This window comes from Aotus nancymaae, unplaced genomic scaffold (assembly GCF_030222135.1).
Source record: "Aotus nancymaae isolate 86718 unplaced genomic scaffold, 86718_ANA_hifiasm-v0.15.2.pri h1tg000040l, whole genome shotgun sequence".
NCBI lineage: Eukaryota > Metazoa > Chordata > Mammalia > Primates > Aotidae > Aotus > Aotus nancymaae.
In genome coordinates, this window is record NW_026988454.1 from 57051509 (window position 1) to 57079166 (window position 27658).

General features: G+C 41.6%; 1 protein-coding gene across 2 annotated transcripts in view; it reads left to right on the forward strand.

Moving 5' to 3' along the window:
• The window catches only part of METTL24 (methyltransferase like 24), a 117397-nt gene that overhangs the window by 34209 nt on the left and 55530 nt on the right, over window positions 1–27658 (forward strand). Inside the window, exons 2-4 of one of the 2 annotated variants that reach the window (XM_021670490.2) lie at window positions 3912–4010; window positions 10994–11133; window positions 26675–26903. In XM_021670490.2, the coding sequence (XP_021526165.2) occupies window positions 3912–4010; window positions 10994–11133; window positions 26675–26903 (468 nt within the window). The remainder of the gene's footprint in view (window positions 1–3911; window positions 4011–10993; window positions 11134–26674; window positions 26904–27658) is intronic. The other variant, XM_064360781.1, reaches the window with a different exon arrangement.

Sequence of the window (27658 nt, forward strand, 5' to 3'; positions counted from 1 at the left end):
GACAGCGTGGAATATGTAATAGGATTGTCTGTATTCCTCTATTACAGACTTCTCCATGTAGTTCCCTTTAGGCTTGTAAGGGCTCTCTGGTGTTACCAGACACAGATATTGCATTATTTATTCCTTATTGGTTTCCTTAAGCCCTGCCCACACCTTCGTAAATAGTCTTTTTGTTAAATTCTCTCAAATTAGCCAGTTTGAATGAGCCCACTGGATCCTGCTGGGACCCTGACTGACTGCCCAAGTCACCCAGATGACAACCTTGGTTATAATCTAGACATCATAGGGGCGAATGGTGTAATACCTTTCCTCACTCATTGTACGCACACAGCCAACACTCCTTTAACAAAAGACAGGTTAATGAGAGAAAAGCACAACAAATGTATTTAATCAAAATTTTACATGACATAGAAGCCTTCAGAAATGACCCAAGGATGCAGAGAAAATGATCTTTTTAATGCTTAGTTTCCATGAAGATGTACAGCTACATGGAAGTGTGATTGGACAAAAGGATCTGATCTCATAGTAGTAGACCGAGTGGGGAACTCCAGCAAGGACTGTCTGTTCAGCTTTTTCTTGGTCTCTCTGTGTAGCGTTTCTTCATCCTGGGTATGGGGCAAGATCCCTCTGGAACAGAGGTATTGAGGGAGAAGGGAGAGAGTGACCTTTATAGATTTTATGGCTTGCTTTGGGGAAGAGTGTCTCCAGTTTCTCTCACCTGCCTTGCAGAAGAGGAATTCTGGTTTCTAGAATTCACTTTGGGGAAGAAAGAGGAGTGAGAGGCAGGAAGGAGAGAAGGTCAGAGATAACTTTCCTTTGAGGCCCATCCAATGCCCTTTTGAGACAGCCAAGTATAAAGCGGACCCGGGAGAAACGCTGACCGGCCTGCGCACTGGGAGGAGTGCACGCTGGGGCGGAACCTCGGGAAGTTGGCAACGTTTGCAGCGGGGAGGAGCCTGGCCTCTCCTGTTCTGGGGTGGAAACTGGGATTCAATCTGTGAGGCAAGAAGCCAGCTAGCAGAACTTTTGCTTTGCTGAGAGTCCCTGTTTCCCTCTTTTCCTTTTTGCTCAAAAAACTCCATTTTTCTCACCCTTCAAAGTGTCTGTGAGCCCAGTCTCTCATGGTCATATGACAAGGAGTCCATTTTATCTGCACTAAAGAGAAAGTCCTACAACACTTTAAAGTATATAACATGCCAAAGCACTAGACTTTCGGGAATCATGTTCTGAGCCCCAACAACATCATAGTCTGTCTCCCTTGCGTTATTGCAGTAACCTCCCTTTTCTAGGCCAGCCTACCTCTGAATTAGAATCAGCTGGAGCAGGAGTCGGCGAACTACAGCTTGCAGGCCCAATTCAGCCTGCTGCCTGTTTGTGTAAATGGAGCTTTATTTGAAGAGAGCCATGACTATTTGTTTACTTGCTGTCTATGGCTGCTCTTGAGCTACAACAGGAGGCGAGGAGTTGCAACAGAAACTGTGTGGCCTGCAAAGTCTAAAACATTGGCTATTTGACCCATTATAGAAAAGGTTTGCCAACTCCTGATTTTGAGGAAAACCATAACATGTGAACTTCATCATTTTCATCCAGGGCCTCCTGGGCCAGATGTTGGAGGCCCTTGTGAGTGGTCCATGACAGTGAAGTGGGAGGTTTTAAATCCCGGGCCTCGCTGAGTGCTCTTGGGACATCATGTTGCTGTGTTGGCTGCTGCAGCAACCTGGGAAGCACTCACTTTCTCAATGTGACCAAGCGGGGCTGGAGGCATTTGTGTTTAAATGTGTTTGTAATTTATGATTCCAGAATCGAATAATTTCCTAAAGAGAACAACTCTCCTGAATATTTTAGCATTTTCCTATCAAAGTTATTTTGCACATATCTGTCTCCACCACCTGACCATGAGTGCCTCTTGGGAGAGCCTGGGCTTTAGTCATATCTGTATTCACCAGGGCCTGGTACAGAGTGTCTAAGGCTTAATAAATATTGTTTGCCTAAATGGTAATCAACATCGAATTCAAGGAAGGAAAAAAGAAATGGAGGGATGGTGGGAGGCATTAACTGGGAAGGTGTGTGACTTAATGTTCTCCTGCTCTCTTACTCGAGTCTCTGCCTGCTCAGCCTGCACAGAACAAGAAGAGCTATAAGAAAAGGCTGTTCTTCCAGGAGGTCCCCCTCGGGGAAGACTGGCTACATGATTTGTGGGCCCAGTATAAAATGAAATGCAGGGCCTCTTGTTCAAAAATTATCAAGAATTTTGACTATAGGCGTACTGCCTATGAGTTCGCAAGGAGCAGTTATTAAAAACAAAATTACTAAGAATTTCAAGAGAGCATCAGCAGAGCATTAAACTGAGCATGGCCTCCTAAGACTGCACTGGTTGCATGCCCATGCAGCTGGCCCTGCTCTATGGGTTTCTGAAAAAAGGGAGCCTGTGGAAACCAGGGAAGGCTCCTTCAATCTAGAGGGTCTGCATGGTGCTCAGCCCCTACAAGGGCAGTACAGGCTGTGGGGATGTAAGACTGGGGGCTCTACAGGGTTTCTGCAATGGTGTGTGTCTAATGATGCCTACACTGAATAACACTTCATCACTTCCAAAGCGCATGCATTGATCTCAGACCCTCATGTGAGAGTGGATTCCTCTTCCCCAAACCCAGATAGATGGTCTGGCCTCACACAGACTAACCTTGTTCTCCACTACTTCCTTGTTTTCCGTGTAACCCCGAGTTACCTAGGCCACCCCATCTAGGGGCAACAAACCACATTTGTACTAAAGTGTCTCATGGCTGGCCTGTCTAGATGTTTCCTTCTTTGGGTTCAGACAGTTCCCACCACAGTACCTGACTGGAAAACACTGTGTATATGTGAATGATCCCTTTATCTTCCCCCAGAACCCTCCCCTGCCCACTTCTTCACCATAAAAAGGGGCTTAGGGGCCCATTCTCGCCACACTGCAGGAACGCTATGCTATGACACCCAAAGCCTTTCCTGGCGCTAGACATTGACCCCACCAGCTACTGGAGCTCTCCCTTCCCCACCCTGCGAAGGCCCTCCCTGCCCTGGGAATTGCAGCGAACCTCCTGCAGGTCTCCCAGTGGTGACAAGGGAGTTCTGAGCTCTAATAAGGATTTCCTGACTAGTGCCCTCTTCTCATTGAAGGGGCTCCCATTTTTGCTTTCTCCAGACCACTGTGTTCCCCAGCCCTTCATCCACTGATCCTTACTGCAAAAGGGGGCTGAACGGGTCATCCTTAACCACTCTGCTTATGAAAGCACCCATAACTTCTGCTAATAGGTGGTGGTTAGCAGTGTTTCTAACACTTTCATCCCAAAGTGCTAGAAAGCCACCCGCCCTGGCAATGACAGCTCCAGGGTCCTCACTTCGCATATGCAGGGTTCCAGCAGCCAAGGGGTATGGCCCCATCTCCTTGTACTGCGGAAGATAAGCAAGTGCCCAGAGCATTTCTTTCCCACAAAGAGGAGTCCCCAGCATTATGGTGCTTTGCTTAGGGAGGCACATATTCCTGAAGCTCTAAGTTTTGGGAAACTGTTGTTGATAGGGAGTTTTTCTTCCCAGTGGAGCACGGCCTCATATAAAATAAGCTGCAGTTAAGGGAGAGCCCAATGGGATCAAGTGGAGTTTGCCTTTGTTCATAAATGCATAGTCAGACCTTCCCGGGGCCTTTGAACTCTCCTGCTTAACCTGGGAGCTGGGTTGCTTCAGGCCTCATTTGTCTCCCTGTGACTGATGTGGCCTTAATGACAGCAGCTCCCAAAGAGCCCGCTGCTGCCTGCGTGCACATGTGTGTGTTTTGCTGACAGCTAAAGCAGCCTCACGCCCTCTCTGATACCATGTCCTTCTCCTCCCACCCAGCTCCTCCTTCCTTACACACAACCTGTGTTTTCTGTTTCTTGCAGGGTCCCCGGTGGCATATAGATCTCCAGCCTTGGGCAGGCCCTGCTCAGTCCCTGGATGAAGAAGCCTGGAGGTTCCTGAGATATATTAGCACCACCCAGGTTGTGTTTCAGGCTCAAACCAGTTAGAGAAGCATGTAAAAGATCCTGATTGCCCCTTTGGAAAGAAGGAGGTGGGGAGGTTCTCAGCGACTCCTGATAAGGACTTGACGGGGAAGTGTGTTCAGAGGCGTTGTTGCTTACACTCATCCACTCATTTGGAGGCAGATAAGATGCTTTCCATTTGCCAGGGCATGTTCCTACTTCCAAGAGTGTTACCAACCTGAAATGTTTAAATGATTCATCCCAAAGTGTTTTAAAGATCCACTTTAGAAAATTGCTTTGGAAAACCATTTGAAATGACAGATTGGTCCCCGTGAGTAGGCAGTCGAGTATGTCACAAAATAAAACCATCATCTAGAGGTTCAAGCACCATTTTGTATTTGGAGGAACTTGCCTTTCCACTCTTCTGCCACAGATGCTTGGCAGCCAGGGACGTGCTAGGCAAGAGAGCAGAGGAGGCTTTGCAGGCAGTGTGCTGAGGAGTTAATGAATCCAAAGGCTGTCTATCCTCAGAGCACTTTAAATCGTTACTGAGTACAGGCCTTTATTAGTGACTTAACACATTTTGGCAGCTCCTACCCACCTCAAGGCTAAGCCAGTGCCCCAAGCAGGCAAAGAGACTGTCCATTAAGGAGAGTCTATGGCTTTTGACATGTTAATCAGGAGGTTCCATTCTCAAGTTGCCTGATCCCAGGGGGAGAGAGAGACAGAAAAGGAAATCAAGGCCCAAGGGAAATTTAGCCCTGAACTGAGAGGTGCTAGCAAATTAGGAGCTCAGACTGCCTGTGAGCTGCACATGGGCTGGCTCAGGAAGTTGCACAGTGGAGCTGGTGCTGTACGGGGGATCCTGGATTTAAAAAATCTCCCACAAGCCTACTCTTGGCATCCCTCTTCTCCTCCCCAGCCTCGCTGGCAGCAAAGCCCACTTTTCCTCTGTGGGAGAGAATATATTTCTAGATCTTTAGGAGGTTAGTTTAGGGGTAAAAGGAAGTCCCATTTCTCATATAATGCAGTCAGACAATCATAGGGATTTTAATATTTGTCACTCAAATGTGGACGTAAAAGCTTGTTGAATTAATCATGAGTGATGGGATAATGAATTAGTCCCTGTGCGTCTCATGATTTTATCTTATTTTGCTGCTGCAAATTAATTTGATGGACTTAGGCAGACTTAATTAAAATACTGAAATTTTAATTTTGTAGTTTCATTTTACATAAAGGATAAGAATCTGGACCTCTTCACTGTGATTTTCAAAAGCTCTTAAAGGCTCCAGAAGAAAATAAGAGGTGTTAATTTTATGAATTGTGTTTGAGAACTATGGGCTTCACCTGCCAAAATAAATTTATGTAGCGCAAGCCACCAAATTCCATTTCTATATGTATTTCATATTAATGTTCCATAACTTATAAAAGGCATGTTTACTTAGAAGTTATTGAGGCATGAAATGGTCATTTTTAGATCCCTCTTGGCTCTTTCCCGGAAATTATGGACTGAGAGGAGAAAAATTCTTTTTTTTATTTTTTGAGACAGAGTCTCCCTATGTCATCCAGGCTGGAGTTCAGTGGCACAATCTCAGCTCACTGCAACCTTTGCCTCCCGGGTTCAAGCAGTTCTCCTGTCTCAGTCTCCCAAGTAGCTGGGATTACAGGAACCTGCCACCATGCCCCACTGATTTTTGTACTTTTAGTAGAGACAGGTTTTGCCATGTTGGCCAGCTGGTCCTGAACTCCTGATCTCAGGTAATCCACCTGCTTTGGCTTCCCAAAGTGCTGGGATTACAGGTGTGAGCCACTGCGCCCGGCTGAAAAAAAATTTTTTTTCAAAGCATCCTCTGTAGTCCAATCTTGTAAACCTGGGTGCTTTACTTTGCTTCTCTGGCTCTCCTTGTTCTGATCCTAAAATGGAAGAGATTATATCAAAATTATTTCTACGATCCCTCCCAGTTCTGTGAGCTTGTAGTGTGCATAGAGTAGTATAGAATGGTTATTAACCAAGTATTTTTGAGTGCCTACAAGGTGCCAGGAACTGTTCTGGGCCCTGAGGATACAGTCTCTGCCCTTAAGGATCTAACCAACTGGTTGTGAAGGTAGATAACTGGATGTATAATTATTATTCAGCTTGATGAGCAATAAAAGAGAATTTGTTGTTGAAGCTCACTAGAAGGATTTTTTTGTCCTCTAAAAAGAATGATGTAAAGTTCTGGACCTCACAGTGGTTTTTAATGGGTGGCCATTTTAGTCAGGTAAGGTTCTGTGCTTTGATGTACTTCTGGGTTACTGGAAGACCAGCAGGTGGGAGTCACCAGAGATGACGCTGAATGATTCTTAATCAGAATCCTTTACTAACCAATACTCCTTCCCCTTCTGTATGTAATGCAAAGTTTTATGGTTGCTTTTGTGGCTTATGCCTTGTTTAGAACTCATCTTGACAATGAAAGCCTGCAAAACTGGTAGAATATTAGAGTCACTCTTACCTAAAACTTCCAGTTAGCAGAAGTGAGTCATAATGGGCAAGGAAAAAAAATAAAAGCTCTGAAGGTACTAATGCAAATTCCACCCCCATCCTCTTATGCTGCTTTTTAACATTAAGAAATATACTTCCCCCAAATCTGTGCTGAAGCTTGTACAGCAAGGCCAGCATCTGATATGTGCATCGTTGACATATGCATTTCTCAATTCAGAAGGAATTTGTTGAACACCTGCTTTGTGGCTGGCCTTGTGCTGGGCCTTGGGATATTAAGCCTCAATAAAACACCCCTCCATACTGGTAAATAGCTAGGGTGCAAGAGAGTTGAGTGTTCTCTAACAGGGGGCAGACGGATGGCTGGGGAAAGTTTCGTAGGCTATGGGATCTTGGGAGCAGAGGCTTAGGGTATAGGACAGGGTGGCACGAGATAGCAATGGGCGTGGTACCCCTTGACTTGTGCGTTGTGGTCCTGGAGGCATGGTTAGGGCCATGCATTTTTAAATGAAAGTGCAGAGGATATGGTGTTTGGGTAGAGTATGCAGAACATCAAGCTCAGTTTAATTAAGTATTTGTTATTATTATTATTTTAATGTGAAAGACCATGATACATGGCAGAGTTCTGCAGTCCATGGTACACTATCTGCTGCTAACAAATAGTTAAATCATAAATACAGTGCTCTGCTCTAAGGGAAGTCTCCAGATTCAGCTTTTTATGGCAACCCCCAAACCATATGCCTCCAGGAAATATGCGTTGCAGTATAAAATTAATCTAAGCAACAGTGGCTGTTTTAAAAAAGAAAAAAGAAAGTATGTTTTAAAACCTGTTTATCTATCTATCTATCTATATCTATCTATGTTTCTATCCATCTATCCATCTATTCATTCATACCTGTCTCTCTACCTAGTTATTTACCCATCTGTCAATTTGTAAGAATAACCTAAGAATAAGAACCCATGCTCTGGATATTTGGACTATAACTTTATAACAATAGTATCTGTTGTATTTACTGCTACACACACACACACACACACCAGGATAAAAACAATAAACATAGAATTCTGCCCTTGAGCCTTTCAAAAATAATGGTACTGTCTAAACATACAGCTAGAGTTGATTATTCTGTAAACATGCAGAAGATCATTGAAGTGATTCTTAAGTTCCAAAATTTTAAGGGCTCCCTTTGCCAGATTCTACTTATGGGTTGGCAGAAATGCCATTCAAGCTTTTGGGATCCAAAATGAAATGAAAATAAATTAGATCCCTTTAAGTTAAATAACTAAAAAACATTTCAGAAAATATTTTTTCCTGGAGTCTGTTTTCCTTTGTCTAGGCCTAATTTGCTTTATTTGGCTAAAATTACAAGGGGAATTAGAGAGACAGAGAACATAATTAGTTGAGTTGGAACTTAGCTAGAAGTTACTGCCCTCACTTATTTTGCTTATAAGAGAGTTTATTGAAGCCCTGGCCATAAGTCTTAACTAGTAAGTTTGAAAAATCAATGCTTAATTAATTTTTAGGAGCAGAAGTTTATGGAGGACTTTCAGTTGTTTACAAATCTAATGTTTATCAATGAGATGGTTAACAAATGGTTAAAATCGAATAATTCTTGTTTTTTTTTTTTTTTTTCTGAGCTAAGGAAGGAAGAGGGGATGTTATCAGAGGGAGTGAATGAAAAAGAATGTCTCTTCAATAGGGATATATCTGTCCAAGATGAAATCTGTAGAGTAAGAAGAAATGCTTAAAGTAGACAAAGTGTCATCTTTATAATAAAGTAAATCCCTAGTTCCTGACTTTAGCAAAGGAGTTGCAGCTGGATCTGAAAGTCCTGACTCCTCATCTTCAATGCCTACCTGACTCTCAGAGGCCTCTGGCTAATTGTCAGTGCCAGCCCCTTCAGCCCATTATTAGGGGTGGGGGTCAGAGGGGCTGCTGTTTACAGTTTAAAGCTCTGGCCCAAGTGTAGCCTCTTTTAATTTGCTAAGGCAGAGATGTGATTAGACTGGAAAATTTCGCTGGGGCTTTACAAAAGACCTCCAGTAAACTCAAAAGGTCATCTGCATAAAAATCACCTAGGGGAGCTTATTAAAATGCATGTTCTCAGGTATCAGCCTGAGAGATTCTGAGTTTGTAGATCTGGAAGGAGGCCCAGGAATCTGCATTTTAAGTACCTCCCGGGTGATTCTGATGTAGGTGGACCACGCCTTGAGAAATACTGTGGGAAAGGCTAGAGCTAGGTTTTGATGGCATTAGAAAGGAATAATGAGCAAGGACCTGCAACACATCATATCTTGATCTGTCATTATGGAGGTCTTCGGGGACATGTACACAAAGAACAATAGCAAATGGGAATCATCATACCTCTTTAATAAAAATATCTCAGGAGGCTTCCCCAAAGCAGATGGCTCAGGCTTATAAGGTCCAGGCATGCTTTTGGGGTACACAGAACTGCCCTGGACTAACTAGCTTTCCACTCGAGATGGGGCTCAGGAAGGTGCCCATGTTTAGGGCACAGTAATCTGCCCACTAGCAGAACAGGGTCCAATGAACACATTGAGCTCTGACTAACTAGATTAGCAACTTCTCTTCCCTTAGGCGAGTGGGTGGGGAATAGGAGGTGGGCAGGCAGAGACATAATTTCCATTTATCTGTGGGAGAATAGTAGGAGATGAATTATCAAATTAACATGTTGATGCACCCAGTTAATAAATGTATTCTGTAGCTGTTGCTTGAGAAAAGATTCAATTCCATTTTCTCTGATTATTTTTTCCGTTAAACAGTAGTTGAAGATAGAGAAGTAGAAAAATACTGGATTCAACGAAAAGATACATAGGGGTTTGACTTTTTCAGCTTACCTCTGAAAAAAAGGAAATATCCTAGCAGAAGACTCACATTCACTGTTAAATAGTGCAGGATGGTATTGCCAGGCCAGCTGTAGGTGATAGCAAGAGTAATGCCGATGCTGTGTTAGTCAAATAGGCTCCACCTAATATGATCTTCTTAGATTAAAATTTTGGAAAATCAGTTAAAGGATTGAACAAACTTAGAATATCTTCTTTTATTTTTTAATTTTTATTTATTTATTTATTTTTTGAGACAGGGTCTGGTCTTGCTCTGCTGCCCAGGCTGGAGTGCAGAGGCACAATCATGACTCACTGCAGCCTCAACCTCCCGAGCTCAATCAACCCCACTGAGTAGCTGGGACTATAGGCACACACCACCATGCTTGGCTAGTGTTGTATTTTTTGTAAAGATGAAGTTTTGCCATGTTGCTCAGACTGGTCTCGAGCTCCTGGGCTCAAGCAATCCCCCTGCCTCGGCCTCCCAAAGTATTGGGATTATAGGCATGAGCCACCACGCCTGGATCTAGAATATCTTCTTAAGAAGAAAATTGCTTGCTGTTAATGTTTTCCAATGCATGAAAGCAATGATTCTCAAAACATTCTTTGCATCTGGAGTGGTCTGTGGTCTATGCTGTGACAGCAAAAGCTGCTGCATTCATGGAGCATCACGATGACTGAGAGTTTTAAGGGATTGGGGGAAAATACCGTTGCTCGGTAAGGTAACCACAGAACTTATTTTCCTTATTTTCTTTGGTTTCAACAGCCTGCGTCAGCTGTGCAAAATGTACCAGCCTGAAACACAAGTCAGAATCCCCTATGAAGTATATTTGCTTTGTGTGCAGTTGAAATTAGAGACTTGCTTCTGTTTGACTTACACACACATTCCCTTTGGTTTTCTTATCTAATTTAGATGGATGAGTTAAGAAAAGTGCTTCTGTTAGCTCAGGAAGAGCCTCCTGCCTGGGGCTCTTGCCCTTCTTCCCCAGGAGGAAGTACATTAGAGCAGTGTATCACAAAGAACACTGCCTTATCAGCAGGGACTGCCAATTAATTTCACTTGACCCGCGATCAGCTATTTACCCTGGATGACACCTGCCACCTTTTGGGACCTTAGTGGCCCCACCTTATCTGCCTGAAATAAGGGATAGCTAATCTTGAGAGTATGCTTCTGAGATCTCTGCTTATGATTGTGCCCCACATCTTATAGCAGGGACTCTGGGTAACAAAGACCTCTATGTATGGTGAGCACTGTTCTCTGTGTCTGGATGCATGGTGAGCACAATTCTCTGTATCTGGAATGCCCTTCTTGGTCCGAGCTTCTCAGTTCATCCTCCAGGACTAGCACCCCTCTACAAAGCCTTCCTGACACCCCCACACCTCCCACCTTTTGCTTCTGATTTGTTCTCTCCTGTACACCTGCACATGGCTACAGCAGCTCTTAACTTCCCTCCAAACCTGCATATAGTCTCCATGAGATTACTTATTATTTGGTAATTGAAATTCCTCCAAACACTTTATAGCTGTCTTGTGGTTCCCTGGGGAGGAGAGTAGTTAGCAGTGGAGAAGGATATAACTTTCCTATTATGGTTTTCAGGGATGGGGAAGCAATAAGTCCCTACCTGCTATTTATCATCCAACATTTCAAATTATTCACATTGATTTCCAATCTTTACAGATTGCATGCAATCACATGAATACAGACAGCCTGGCTACTGACTCTAGTCCTACACACAAGCCCTGGTCAGTGTGTCTTGACGACAGGTTCAATTTAGCTCATCAAATCCGCAACAAGCAGTGCCGCCTCTACTCCTTAGGGTGAGTACATTTTATACAGCAGAAGAAAACACAAACACTCCTTCAGGCAGCCCAGGCCTTTTCAGCAACACAGAGTTAGAAGTGGTTGCAATGTATAACAGGTGCCATTCTTTGCCTCCTGTCATCATTTCAGGCTGATCCGTCTGTTGTGTAACTGGAGGCACGTACAGATCACTGAGGTCTCCTTGGCGAGAGGCACTTTCCCTCTCATTCTGCTCGTAGCAAGTTGGCAGCCCCCATTCTCAGCATGCAGATGATCCTCTTGGTGAAACCAGTGATATCCAGTTAGAATAAGAGCATCCTTAGTATTAAGAGAGAGAAGAATATTACTGTGTGCAGCCAAAAAAAACAAAAGAGTATGTTAGATTTTGTTTCTTTTCTTGAGAGGGGATCTCACTCTGTTGCCCAGGCTGGAGTGCAGTGGCAGGATCACGGCTCACTGCAACCCTTGCCTCCCAGGATTAAGTGATCCTCCCGCCGCAGCCTCCTGAGTAACTGGGACCACAGGCATGCACCACCACACTTGGCTAATTTTTTTGTATTTCTGGTAGAGACAGGGTTTTGCCATGTTGCTCAGGTTGATCTTGAACACCTGAGCTCAAGCGAGCCACCTGCGTTGGCCTCCCAACGTGCTGGGATTACAGGTGTGAGCCACTGCACCTGGCCGTATGTTAGAAATTTTATGCACAGTTATGATGTATAACAGAAAACAAATAATGACCATTGTTAGATTTGTATGTTTTATACCAATGATAAATCTATATCTAGTTACATTTTTAAAAAAAGGAATAAAAGGGAACTCTTATAAAAAACCATGTCATGTTGTCAAAACTGAGAAAGAATGGTATCCAGTTATTCAGGTTGAAAATGACCTAGATGTACAAATGGATTAAGAGAGCTTTTTTTGTAAAAGGGTGACTACAAAGTAATGGGACTATTTTGCCAAAATATAACAGTACTTATATAAAAACAGTTCTGAACTTACAAATGATATATGACTCCAAAAAAAAAAAAGGAGGAAATTATTTTTGTTTGGAACTCTTTGTAAGGGCAATGTAGATCCTCAGGCTAGACCACTGAAGTCTTTTACAAACAGCACTGGGGACCTTAATGTGATATTGATCATTTCCATGTCACATGCTTCCTCCTTACCTGTAGGTTTCATCAACTCTAGAGTCTACATTCAGGCCCAGGTACAACAACCACCAGCCAGAATCCTAGGTGGTCAGGGTTAGGGGTAGACATCTGGGTGATGTTGGATGTCAAGGTCAAAAGGATGATTATCACTGTCAAACTGTAACAAACAAGAATTACCAGTCATTGTGGATTTTATTTTTTAAAAAACAAAATAAGAGTTTAAAGATAGGGTTCTCCTGTGGGTTAAATGAAGAGCAATGGTGTATATTGGTGGAGCTTGGCACCTACTAGGCACACAATACATATTTGCTGTGTAGACGATGGCTTGAGAGGAGAGTCCAGGGAGGGAAGCTGGTTATGCTGTGATTAAAGTGTGGAGGGTGTGGATTAGAAAATGAGATGCTCAGCTAATTGATTAGAACAGAGCTCTCTTTCTGGAAGCCCACCAGCTATGCTTCAAGATTGGAGGGAGGATGGGAAGTTGTGACAGCAGAATTTGTTTTATGTCACATTAAAAATGTCTGAAAGTGGGTCATTAAAAAATTGCATAGTACCACATGCAAGTTGGTTCTATTTTCTTGCTCCAAATTGCCTCTATATTTTGCTGAATGTTTTATGCCCTGTGATAATTTCATTTAAAGGTTATAACTGAGTAAAATAAAACTTAGAGAGGTGTTTTGGGGGAAAGTTTCTAAATTCCTTTTTGCTTTCCTTATACTTCAGAGCTGTTGGATAAGATAGTTCTGCAGTAAGAGTTCAGATTATTACATGTAAAAAGGTAGTTTCCTATTTTAAAATATTTTTATTGACATATGATATTTGTACATGTTTATGGGGTACATGTGATATTTTGTTGCATGAGTAGTAATCAAGTCAGGGCATTTAGAGTATCCATCATCTAAAGCATTGATCATTTCTGTGTTGGGAGCATTTCTAGTCCTCTCTTCTAGCTATTCTGAAATATAAAATTTGTGGTTGTTAACTAGTCACCCTACTCTACTTTTGAATATTAGAACTTATTCCTTCTGCGACAGGAAAATAGGGTCTGGAGGCAGGGAATACAAGTCCAATTCATACTTCAACTATGACAGGAAATATCCTCTCCCTAGGGCATACACCGAGTAAATGACTTTGTAACTTTACTTCATCCTCTTCATTTACATAGGGTGTACACCAGGTAACCAGTGGAAACCTCTAGACGGTATTTAAAAGCTCCAAAATTCTGTAACGGGGCCCTTGAGCCCCTGTGCTCAGGCCTGCTCCCACAATGTGGAGTGTACTTTCATTTTCAAATAATTTCTGCTTTTGTTGCTTCATTCTTTCCTTGCTTTGTTTGTGCGTTTTGTCCAATTCTTTGTTAAAGGCACCAAGAACCTGGACACGCCTGCACTGATAACACTTTTATCTAACTGTATGTTTGTACCCGTTAAACAACCTCTTTTCACTTCCCTCTAAACACCCTTCCCAGCCTCTGATAACCATCATTCTACTCTCTCTACCTCCAAGAGATCAACTGTTTAGCTCTAGCGTATGAGTGAGAAGATCCAATGTTTGTCTTTCTGTGTCTGACGTGTTTCATTTCACATACTGACCTCCAGTTCCAAACGTGCTGCAAATGACAGGATTTTATTCTTTTTTATGGCCAAATAGTATTCCGTTGTATATATGCGCCACATTTTCTTTATCCATTTATCACTAATGGACACTTAGCTTGACTCCATATCTTTGTTATTGTGAATAGTGCTGCAATAAACATGGGGGTGCAGGCATCCCTTTGATATACTGCTTTCCTTTCCTTTGGATACATACTCAGAAGTGGGATTGCTGGATTGTATGGTAGTCCTATTTTTGGTCTTTTGAGAAATTGCCATACTGCTTTCCGTAATGGCTATACTAATTTACATTCCCATAACCAGTGTGTAAAAGTTCCCTTTTCTCCAAATCCTTGCCAGTGTCTGTTATTTTTTGTTGTTTTAATAGTAGCCATTCTGAGACAAGATAATATCTCATTTGGTTTTGATGTACATATTCCTGGTGATTACTGAGGCTAAGCAGTTTTTTATATATTTGTTCAAAAGAAATATAGACAAATGGGACTGTATTAAACCAAAAAGATTCTGCACGCAAGAGAAAGAGTCAACAGAGTGAAAAGACAATCTGTTGAATGGGAGAAAATATTTGCAAACTATTTATCCATCAAGTGACTAATATCCAGAGTATACAAGGAACTCAAACAACTCAATAGCAAAACAAACAATCAACTAATTTCATGAAAAAGTGGGCAAAGGATATGAGTAGACATCTCTCAAAAGAAGTTTCTTATTTTCACTTAAATGTTTACCATTAAAAATCAACTTTGGGGCTGGGCGAAGTGTCTCATGCCTGTAATCCCAGCACTTTTTGAGACCGAGGCTGGCAGATCACTTCAGGTCAGGAGTTTGAAACCAGCCTGGCCAACATGGTGAAACCCTGTCTCTACTAAAAATACAAAAATTAGCTGGGAGTGGTGGTGCACACCTCTGGTCCCAGCTACTCGGGAGGCTGCAGCTGGAGAATCACTTGAACCCATGAGGCAGAGGTTGTAGTGAGCCAAGATTGTGCCACTGCACTCCATGCTGGGTGACAGGGCAAGACTCCGTCTCTTGCCCTGTCAAAAAATAAATAAAGAGAAAAAGAAAAGAAAAGAAAATCAACTTTGTAAAGGGCATCTGAATTCCACTGGGAAAAGAAATGGATAGATTAAGAGGGCCAATATTTGACTAAAAACATGAAAGCACTTAATTGAAAACTGAAACTAAAGAAAATATTTCTGATGCCTAAAAAAAGATGCTTTGGGTTGTGGGTAATTATGTTGATTGCACTTACTAAGGCTCCAGGACCCAGACAAATATGACCCTGTTCAGGTGAATTGCTTGCCTAGGGCGCAAGTAGATAGCTGGCTGACAACACCTCAATTGATACCGAGAGAAGAGAGAGACCCAGACCAGAATTGGTGTTCCTGAAATGAGGAGTGAGAACAGGGAAGGTGGCCCCGGGTTCCTAGCACCAGGGAGTGTTGGAACGGTTTTGAGACAGGCGAGGAGGGCAGGTGGTAAGTGAATCGTTCAGGCAGTACATGCTCCCAGTCACAGGGCTGCAGCAGCAACAAGAAGGTGCCACTGCTATACCCAGTAATTCCCAGGCAAACCGAAGACAATGGATGCAGCTGCAGCTGGGAGTAACTTCCTGGCAGGAGGGAAAGGAGGGCTCTAAGGACGCAGGAGTCAGAAGGCAGAGGCTGATGGCCCCACTTTTTGATCTGTCTCATCTCCTTTCCTCCACCCTCAAGAACTGAAGCAGGTGTCACCTCCATCTTCTCTCTGATGACTGAAGTTTATTTACTAGGAGTCAAAGGTTTTTATTCCACAATTAATGGAAAAGGCATTTGTCTGTGAGAGTGCATTCTGTATCATGTTCAGTTGAAAATGAAAATCAGAGCATTTTCAGTTTTGAAATGAGGTAGACTAGACCAATTAAGATAGGGGAAAGCACTGAAAAGAAAGGTGTATATTATGGAGAAAGGGATAGAGAAGAGGGAAAAGGAGAGGCTGTGGGTTCAGATGATAATATCGTCTACATAATGACTTCAGACAGGGCGTGGCCTGCAAGGCTTCTCTTGTCTGGAGCAGGGAAGGGTGATGGTGGGGCGGTGGAGGGAGGGTGGGGTTGAGAGTGGTAGATAAAGCAAAGGGGGAAAGTCACCTTTTCTCCTTTTTATGTCAAAGATTGTATTTTGGGGTAGGAGTGGGCATGAGAGGAAAGATTTGAAAATGGCTGATACATAGGTACATATTTTTTGTCTCTTTTTTAGTTCTGTAGTAGGTTGTGCCTTTTAGTTTCAAGACACAAATTCTCAGTCTAAGATAGTAGATGATTTCATAAGTGACACATGGTTAGATTGCAAGAGCCCATATCTTATACAGAGAATCTGGGAGCTTTGGTTATCATAACGATCTAGATCTGCAAGCTGCCAACTATTAGAGGGGGAGAAATAGGCTTTCTAAAGCATAAATGACACACTAATGGGTAAAAACACTTTATTATTGCTAATTTTTACTAAATAACCTTGCAAGAAATGCCACGTTTCATCTAAAATATGTTCTCAACAGGGGCAATATATTAGTTCGTTTTCATGCTGCTGATAAAGACATACCCAAGACTGGGAAATTTACAAAAGAAAGAGGTTTAATTGGGCTCACAGTTACACATGACTGGGGAGGCCTCAGAATCATGGCAGAAGGCAAGGAGGAGAAAGTCACATCTTACATGGATGGCAGCAGGCAAAAAGAGGTTGTGTAGGGAGACTCCTGTTTTTAAAACCATCAGATCTTGTGAGACTTATTCACTATCATGAGAACAGCATGGGAAAGACTTGCACCCATGATTCAATTATCTCCCACCAGGTCCCTCTCACAACATGTGGGAATTATGGGAGCTACAAAACGAGATTTGGGTGGGGACACAGCCAAACCATATCAGACAATATCATCCCCAAAGGAGTAAAATATATTCTTAGGGGCAAAAAAAACCTTTCCTCTTTTTATGTATAAAGCACAGATATGCACATATTACATAAATAGATACACAATATATCTATGGTTTTAAATTTTAATGGAGAGGGTAACGGGAGAAGATACCCAAAAAGCGAGCTTCAGGTCCACGGTTTTCTGATTCTTCATTCACATACACCAGACAAACCCTCTTTCGGCTATGTGAAACTATTATAAGATGAAAAAATTTGGCTCTTTCATTCTTCTGGAAATTGAGATAATCATGTGGGTTTTGTGTTTGATTCTGTTTATGTGATGAATTACATTTATAGACTTGAGTATGTTGAACCAGCCTTGCATCCTATATATGAAGCCTATTTGATCGTGCTGGATAAGGTTTTTGATGTGCTGTTGGATTCGGTTTGCCAGTATTTTATTGAAGATTTTTGCATCAATGTTCATCATGGATATTGGCCTGTAGTTTTCTTTTTTAGTTGTGTCTCTGCCTGATTTTGGTATCAGGATGATGTTGGTCTCATAGAAAGAATTAGGAAGGATTCCTTCTTTTTGTATTGTTTGGAATAATTTCAACAGGAATGGTACCAGCTCCTCTTTGTACGTCTGGTAGAATTCAGCTGTGAACCTGTCTGGACCTGGACTTTTTTTGGTCACAGGCTATTAATTGCTGCCTCGACTTCAGACTTTTTTTATTGGTCTATTCAGGGTTTCAGCTTCTTCTTGGCTCAGTCTTGGGAGTGTGCAAGTATCTAGGAACTTACCAATTTCTTCCAGATTTACTAGTTTATGTGCATAGAGTTGTTTGTAGTAATCTCTGATGGTAGTTTGTATTTCTGAGGAATCAGTGGTGATCTCCCCTTTATCATTTTTTATTGCATCTATTCAATTCTTCTCTCTTTTCTTTTTTATTAGTCTAGCTAGTGGTCTATTTTGTTGATCCTTTCAAAAAACCAGCTCCTGGATTTATTGATTTTTTGAAGGGTGTTTTTGTGTCTCTATCTCCTTCAGTTCTGCTCTGATTGTAGTTATTTCTTGTCTTCTGCTTGCTTTTGAGTTTTTTTTATCTTGCTCCTCTAGCTCTTTCAACTTTGATGATAGAGTGTCAATTTTGGATCTTTCCTTATTTCTCATGTGGGTATTTATTGCTATAAATTTCACTCTAGACACTGCTTTTAATGTGTTCCATGGGATCTGGCACATTGTGTCTTCATTCACGTTGGTTTCAAAGAACATGTTTATTTCTGCCTTCATTTCATTGTTTATCCATTTGTCATTCAGGAGCAAGTTGTTCAGTTTCCATGTGATTGTGCAGTTTGGAGTGCTTTTCTTAATCCTGAGTTCTAATTTGATGGCACCGTGGTCTGAGAGACTGTTTGTTATGATTTCCGTTCTTTTGCATTTGCTGAGGAGTGATTTACTTCCAATTATGTGGTCAATTTTGGAGTAAGCGCAATGTGGTGCTGAGAAGAATGTATATTCTGTGTTTTTGGGGTTGAGAGTTCTGTATATGTCTATTAGGTCCACTCAGTCCAGATCTGCATTCAAGTCCTGGATAGCCTTGTTGACTTTCTGTCTTGTTGATCTGTCCAATATTGTCAGTGGAGTGTTAAAGTCTCCCATTATTATTGTGTAGGAATCTAAGTGTCTTTGTAGGTCTTTAAGAACTTGCTTTATGTATCTGGGTGCTCCTGCATTGGGTGCATATATATTTGGAAGAGTTAGCTCTTCTTGTTGCATTGATCCTTTTAGCATTATGTAATGCCCTTCTTTGTCTCTTTTGATCTTTGTTGGTTTAAAGTTTGTTTTATCAGAGACTAGGATTGCTACCCCTGCTTTTTTTTGCTCTTCATTTGCTTGATAAATCTTCTTCCATCCCTTTATGTTGAGTCTATGTGAGTCTTTGCATGTGAGATGTGTCTCCTGAATACAGCACACCGATGGGTCTTGACTTTTTTTCCAGTTTGCCAGTCTGTGTCTTTTGATTGGGATGTTTAGGCCATTTACATTCAACTTTAATATTGTTATGTTTGAATTTGATCCTGCCATTTTGTTACTGGCTGGTTGTTTTGCTCGTTAATTGACATGGCTCCTTCATTGCATCGTTATTTTTTACCATTTGGTACATTTTTGCAGTGGCTGGTACTGGTTGTTCTGTTCCCTGTTTAGTACTTCCTTCAGGAGCTCTTGTAAGGCAGGTCTTGTAGCGATGAACTCTCTCAGCAATTGCTTGTCCATAAAGGATTTTATTTCTCCCTCACTTATGAAGCTTAGTTTGGCCGGATATGAAATTCTGGGTTGAAAGTTCTTTTCTTTAAGGATGTTGAATATTGGCCCTCACTCCCTTCTAGCTTGCAGGGTTTCTGCCGAGAGATCCACTGTGAGTCTGATGGCCTTTCCTTTGTGGGTGACTTGGTCTTTCTCTCTGGCTGCCCTTAGGATTTTTTTCTTCATTTCAACCCTGGTGAATCTGACAACTATGTGCCTTGGGGTTGCTCTTCTTGAGGAATATCATTGTGGTGTTCTCTGTATTTCCTGGATTTGAATGTTGGCCTGCCTTGTTAGACTGGGAAAGTTCTCTTGGATAACATCCTGAAGAGTGTTTCCCAACTTGGATTCATTCTCCCTGTCACATTCAGGTATGCCAATCAAGTGTAGATTAGGTCTTTTCACATAATCCCATAGTTCTTGGTGGCTTTGTTCATTTTTTTTTCACTCTTTTTTCTCTTTTCTTGCCTTCTCATTTTATTTCATTGATTTGATTTTCTATCTCTGATATCCTTTCTTCTGCTTGATCAATTTGGTTGTTGAAACTTGTGTATGCCTCACGAAGTTCTTGTGCTGTGTTTTTCAGCTCCATCGAGTTGTTTATGTTCTTCTCTAAGCTGGTTATTCTAGTTAGCATTTCATCTAACTTTTTTCAAGGTTCTTAGTTTCTTTGCATTGGGTTAGAACATGGTGTTTTAACTCAGGGAAGTTTGTTATTATCCACCTTCTGAAGCCAGCTTCTGTCAATTAGTCAGATTCATTATCTGCCTTTTGTTCAATTGATGGTGAGGAGTTGTGATCCCTGGGAGGAGAAGAGGTGTTCTGTTCTTTGGTGGTTTCATCCTTTTTGTGCTGGTTTTTTCCCATCTTCGTGGATTTATCTCCCTTTAATATTTGAAGTTGGTGATTTCAGGAGGAGTCTGAGTAGACTTTTTTTTTCTGTTGAGGTTGGAGCTGTATCTTCTTTGGCCTGTAGAGGGCGTTGCTGGCCTCTCTGGGGTTCAGTCAGGTTGTTGGGTGGGTGGTCCTTCCCTGGAGTTTGTTTGCAGGTGAGATTGGCCCCGCATTTCCAATGGCGTCTCTCCCAGAGCTTGATCTTCCTGGTTGGGGTCAAGCTGGTGTATTTGCTGCCAAGCTCTCTAGCCAGGGCTTCAGTTTGAGTTCGGTGGAGGTGGGGCCTGCCAGGCCTTACGGTCTGTTTCCCTGCTTTCAACTCTGCCTCCCTCTGTGGGACAGTCCGTGGCGCTGGCGTTAGTCTAAACTCCTGCCCAGGTCCCTGTGACAACTTGCCGTGGGGCAGTATCCGGAGGTATCTCTGCTCAGATTTTCATCAGCTACCCACCGCGCCCCACTGTCTGTCAGGGCTCCCGTGGACCGTGGGTTGCAGGAGGGATGATGCAAGCACAGGATCTGAAAGGGAGCACCAAGGGAGCCAAGTCCCCCGACCCTCCTAGCCAGTTGCAGGTTTCAGGTGGGGACACGCCCCCCTGCACCCCTTCTTGATTTGCCACCCCGGGTGGCTGTGCCCTGCGGCTCCTTCCCTGGGCCTAATTCTGGTGCCCTGTCAGTCCCACAGAAAAGAACCTGGCACCTTGTTTGGAATCGTGAAGTCCTCTAGCCCTCTGTGTCTCATTCGCTGGGAGCTGCATTCAGGTGCTGGCTCTCGGCCATATTGGCGCCCACCCCACCCCGCAACAAGTTTTTATGTGGACATATGTTTTCATTTCTCTTGGGTATATACCATTTTGCATTCCCAAATCTATGAGAGTTCCAATTTCTCTATATCCTTGCTACACTTATTATTATTTGTCATTCTGATTATAGCCAGGTCATTTTGGTATCTCACTGTGGTTTCGATTTGTATTTCCCTACTGGCTAATGATCTTGAGCATCTTTGTATGTGCTTATGTTCTGAGTTTTTTGTTCCTGGAAAACATAAAAGGCCACTCACTTTAATACTTTCAGGAATATTTTTAAAAGAATAATCAAGGGCCTGAAACAGTGCCACAACCCACCGCTTCTGCCCTTCAGCAGCGTTAAAGGGCGTGGGGCTGCGGTACCACATGCAGCTTGTCCAAAGAACACCTTTATACAATTTGGGAAAGAGCATCACTCCCTCAAGAACTTTTACTGCTAGAAAATCATTTTTATGGTAATTATGATGGAAATGACATTTCCCAGAGTTGTTCAGTGCACAATCCACACAACCACCTTCAGGGATCTTAGTTGTTTTTCTCCAAGACATTGGAGAAAGAGGACCAAGGTGGCTCCACTATTATTCATTACCTTTGAAAATTTAGCCCTGTAAATCTCCCTTTTCCTATTTCTTCAAGAGTTCTCAGATTTAACAGTCCTTCTATGTTGAAAAGTGTGTAGTTACTTCTAACCCCAGCCTTAATATATGCAGAATAATATTGTCAGGATGAGTTACATAATTTTGTTTCTTCCCCATAGGGAAGGAGAGGTTGCAGTCTTAATTCAAAGATATATAAGAGCTTTGAATACACATGTTGACTGCTTAATTATTTCAGAAATGGGTTGTAGCAGGAACTACTCATTGTCCCTCAATATTTATCCTCCCTTTCTTTTTTTGGTAACAAAACTCCTGAGGTTAGCAGGGCACATGGCCACCTTTCTGGTGGCTGTATTTCCTAGCCTTCGATGTAGCTGTAAATGGCCATATTAATAGCTTTAAGCAGTGAGCTACGAATGGAATTGATGTGTGAGACTTTTAGGCCATATCCCCAAGGGGACAGCATGAGACTATCACTTTCCCTTTTACCTTTCCTCATGGCCAAGATACAGACAGGTTGGCAAAAAATGGAATAGTTGTTTAGACCCTGAGATGGAAGCCTTGTGATCTATACTTCTTGCTTCATTAAATAAACATTAAATGAAATATTTCTATCAAGTAACATTTTCTAATGTATTCCTTTTCTAGTAAATAATAGCAGAACATGATTTCCTTATAGATTAAATATATTTTTTGCTATAAATAATGGTTTTCCTTTTATTATAATTATTTCTTAAAAAATCTTTCTTCATTACTACTTTGTGAACCTCTTCAGAGCAAGGACCACTTTTAATTTATCCATTTGTCCCTGGTGTCCAGTGTAGTGCCTTGAACATGTAAAATGCTCTATAAATATTTGTTTATGAATATGAATAAGTCAGTGAAATGTAGCTCACCACAGTCAACATTTGGATATTGAATATTGTACTGTGTATTCTGGGAATTCCAGACCCTGCATCATAGTTTATTTCACTTAGGGCAGCATTTTGTAGGTCTGACTGTCATTCATCTATTCAGCACTGGGGATTTAGAAATGAGCAAGATTGACACAACCCATTTCCTCATGGAGCATTACCATCTGGTAACTGACAGTTCCCTAGACCTAAGATCACAAATATTCCTTTCATGATCCTGTGATCTGTGCTCATTGATAGCGAGGTGGTGTGTAGAGAGCATGTGCTGTGGATCTGCTTGGATTGGATTTGACTCCTGGTTTTACCTCTTTGGCCATGTTTTGCAACAACTGTGCGTATTACAATTACTCCTCCTCTTGCTTTTCACACTGACCACAAACTTGACCAATTTCAACTACACTTGAAGAAGCACCATTTTAAATAAACAAAAGTAAGAATTTTATGTATCAATTAAATGAATATAGTTTGTTACATTCTAATATGGTACATGTTTATATATTAAGATTATAGTAAAAGTAACATAAATTAATCATAAAAATTACAAATTACAAATAGTTTTATGTTATCTAATGTATTATACAAAGCAGTTCCTCATTATTTAATGACTAACTTATGTGTGTATGTGTGTGCTTGTGATATTTATAATAAACACTTGTATATATGTAGAAAAATTCTGGAAAGATATATAAAAAACCTGCTAACCAAGATCATCTCTGGAAATTAGTGGCTAAAATTTCTAATGGTAAAAAATTCTTTTTATTTTATATACTTCTTAAAACTTGAGTTATTTATATGTATATTTATTTAATTATAAGCAACTAGTTTAAATAGAAACCATATCAATATATTAAAAGGTCTTACTAAACAACAATTATTTAAGGAATTGTATGTGGCTAATTTAATTAAGTTTCTTGAGAACAATATTCTGAAAATTCAGAGGAAAAAATTATTTACATATTTTACTCCAGATTTAGATACAAATTATATGTAATGAATACTTTTTTGATATAATGTTCTCTTAGTGAAACTATCAAATTGCCCTTTTCTACTGGTGACCTATTATAATACTGCTTTGTTCATCTAAATTTTGACAAATTTAATTAAGTGAAAATTCCTTTTGGATAATTGAATTCTACAATATTCTGATCGCTATAAAAACAAATCTATTGGCTAGGCTTGGTGGCTCACACCTGTAATCCCAGAACTTTGGGAGGCTGAGGTGGGTGGATCACGTGAGGTCAGGAGTTCAAGACTAGCCTGGCCAACATGGTGAAACCCCATCTCTACTAAAAATACAAAAAATTAGCCAGGTGTGGTGGCTTGCACCTGTAGTCCCACCTACTTGGGAGACTGAGACACGAGAATCTCTTGAACCCGGAATACAGAGGTTACAGTGAGCCAAGATCGTACCACTCCAGCCTAGGTGACAGAGTAAGACTCTGTCTCAAAAAAACAAAAACAAAAAAACTATCTACTAAAAAATGCTTTGTAATTTCAACTGCAACTCTTGAATTTATATTTAATGCCAGACATCTCAGTTAGCTATTGGTGTGTAATCACTCTAAAACTCAGTGGCTTAAAAATCACCATTATTTACTATTGCTTGTATGTCTTTACCGTTGCTTGTATGTCCGCAGGACAGCTGGGCCTCTGTTGATCCAGGCTGGGCTCAGCTGGGAGGCTTTCTTTACTTCAAGCTGAGATGGCTAAGGGGGGGTTCTGTATTTCATAGAGGACTGGGGGACTGGCTGGATTACAAACTCTTGAGGGCACATTTTTATGTGATGATAGTGCAAGAGAGAACAGAAGCACTCAAGGCCTAGGATCTGGACTGGCACACTCCCACTTCCTTCAAAAAAGCAAGGCATATGGCCAAGCCAAAAAGTCAAAGGGCAGGGAAGGACACTTTCTCACAATGAGCATGGAGTAGTATGGATGGTACAGGGTTGAAGGAGCAGAGTCACCGAGGCCGTCTGCCACACCAGATTAGATTATGGAAAACTGGAGTAGAGACTTCAGTGGTCTGAGCTGTGTGGATTCAATCAATAGGAGGTAGAACACAGGGAACAGGATCTGTTAAGTGAAGAAATGGAAGTGCTTGTGAGAGGAGTGCTGAATTTTCTCCAGGCAAGAAGGGTTGAAAGAGCTATGGCTGAGGAACATCAGAGGGCTGACTTCTCCTGGGATCCAGTGGGAAAAAGAGCAGTATAGTTGGGTGAAGGGAGAGTAAGAGGCAAATAAGACTATAACCACCCCTCAGCACCCGTTGAAATTGGTTGCAGGACTACTGCAAAGACCAAAATCTAGGATGTTCAAGTCCTGGATATAAAATGGTGTAGTATTTGCATATAACTTATGCACATCCTCCTGTAAAATTTAAATCATTTCTAGATTACTTATAATACCTAATACAATGTAAATGCTATGTAATAGTTGTTATACTCTATTGATTTTTATTTTTACTATTTTTAAATGTTGTATTATTTTTATTTTTGTTTTTTCAAATATTTTCAATCTGCCGTTGGTTGAATTTGTGGATCAGATCTGGGGATACAGAGGGCTGACTGTATTAAGAATGTCTAGGTGGGGTGCCATGGCTCATGCCTGTAATCCCAGTACTTGGGGAGGCTGAAGAGGGTGGATCACCTGAGGTCAGGAGTTCGAGATCAACCTGGGCAACATGGTGAAACCCCGTTTCTACTAAAGATACAAAAATTAGCCAGGCATGGTGGTGCACGCCTGTAATCTCAGCTACTCGAGAAGCTGAGGCAAGAGAATTGCTTGAACCCTAGCAGTGGAGGTTGCAGTGAGCTGAGATCACACCACTGCATTCCAGCCTGGGCGAAGGAGCCAGCCTCCATCTCAGCGGGTGGATCACCTGTGGTCAGGAGTCTGAGACAAGCCTGGCCAACATGGCAAAAACCCGTTTCTACTAAAAGTACAGAAATTAGCTGGGTGTGGTGGTGGACACCTGTTATCCCAGCTACTCAGGAGGCTGAGGCAGGAGAATATCTTGAACCTGGGAGACGGAGGCTGCAGTAAGCCAAGATGGCGCCACTGCACTCCAGCCTGGGCGACAAGAGCGAGACTCTGTTTAAAAAAAAAAAAAAAAGAATGTCTAAGTGGATGATCTCTGAACTGAAGCCTTATTTTAGTTAAATAGTTATTATCCACTGAACTTGTGTATTTCCAGATTTTGCAATAGTCAGTCATCCCTCTGTATGGGGTTGACGGTTGGCTCTAGGCTACCCTCTCCCCTGCAACAATACCAAAATCCATGAACTACCAAGTCTGGCTACAGAACTTACAGATACAAAACATCAGCCCTTTGTATTGGTAGGCTCCTGCATCCCATCAATGCTGTATTTCTGATTCATGTTGGTTGAATTTGTGGGTGTGGAAACCACAGTTGTGGAGGGCTATTTATTGAAAAAACATCCACTTACAAGTGGATCCATGCAATTCAAACCTGTGTTGTTCGGTGGTCAGCTGTAGTAGAATCTACGAGAATGAAGTTTTTCTGCACTGGGTTCAGGTTTGGCCAGTGGCGTAGCTACTCTGCAGGATTTTGGTATCCTAAATCACACCTAAGTACAGTATTTGGAGCAGGGAAGACATAATCACCATTAAAAAAATCATTCTCAGTTAATGTCATGCTTTTCATTAAAACTGGCACTTTAATCAAAGTAATGATCCTTGCACCATTAAATAGGGAATATTTCTGAGTCAATTCAATATTTGTAAGTTTATAATTTTTCCATGTGATGTGCTGCCTGTTGAGTACTTATGTACAATTCATTTGTAATTTCTTCCCCTTTTGATGTGAATTTAGGTGAGGAACCCTTCTGCTTCTTGAGTTCTGGATGCAGTAGAATCACATACCTTTGCCTTTTTTCTTATCTGCACTGTTTAAAAATATTTTCCATTACTAAGAAAACAGCTGTTGTCTTTAAGTCAAGCTGCATACACAGCACTGTGGTCATTAGAATGGAGACAAATTACCTCATTAGTAGAACACACTTCTCCTCAAGAGAACTAATCCTAGGGCTTATATTTTTGGACATATTCTGAGAAAATCTCTTAAGACTACTGGATAGTCTTCTTTGTTTCATTGCTACTGTGATTGACATCATTAAAAAGAAAAACAATTTGATGATGCATCTACATGTTTGAGTATGTGATTCTCTGGTCTTTGTTTAGCAGATAATTTCTCTTTTATCTCTTTGAGCAATAATGCTTTTTGTCAAAGAAAGTTTATTGAACGTGTACATTAGCCATGTGTTAAAACAGGAGAAGCTTGATATAACTAAGAACATTGGCCTTGGAGCTGTTATCTTGTCAGTCGAACACTTTTTGTTGTTGATGTCCGTCCTCTTTCTTTCTAGGCTGGGAAGTGATGATACCCACTTTGAGCTTAGCATGGCCAACAATGGATGTGAAGTGCATCGTTTTGATCCTAGTGTCAAGTCAGCTCACATTCTGGAGAGTCAGCACCTTTGGTATCACCGCTTGTCCATCGACTGGCGGGATCCCCATCCAGCTGTTGCTGCCCAGAAACCACACAGCAACACCAGAAAACTGGGAAGCATTTTGAATGAATTTGGGCATCAGAAGGTGAGATTTTTCATTTGATTTTATACTTGAATAAAGTGAACAAATCCATCAGCTTTTTAAAATGCAAACCAATAATAGCAACATTGACATTAGATAGTTGAAGTTCCAGTTATTTTATTTTATTTTTTATTGTACTTTAAGTCCTGGGGTACATGTGCAGATCTTGCAGGATTGTTGCATAGGTACACATGTGCCATGGTGGTTTGCTGTCTCCATCCCCCCGTCACCTACATCAACCATTTCTCCCAGTTTTATCCCTCCCCAACCTCCCCGCCTCCTGCTGCTCCTTCCCTGGCCCCCTACCCGCTAACATACCCCTGTGTATAATGTTCCCCTCCCTGTGTCCATGTGTTTTCATTGTTCAACACCTGCCTATGAGTGAGAACATGCAGGGTTTGGTTTTCTGTTCTTCTGTCAGTTTGCTGAGAATGATGGTTTTTAGATTCATCCATGTCCCTACAAAGGACATGAACTCATCATTTTTTATGGCTGCATAGTATTCCATGGTGTATATGTGCCACATTTTCTTTGTCCAGTCTATCACTGATGGGCATTTGAGTTGTTCCAGGTCTTTGCTATTGTAAACAGTGCCACAGTGAACATACATGTGCATGTGTCTTTATAATAGAATGATTTATAGTCCTTTGGGTATATACCCAATAATGGGATTGCTGGGTCAAGTGGAATCTCTATTTCTAGGTCCTTGAGGAATCGTCACACTGTCTTCCACAATGGTTGAACTAATTTACACTCCC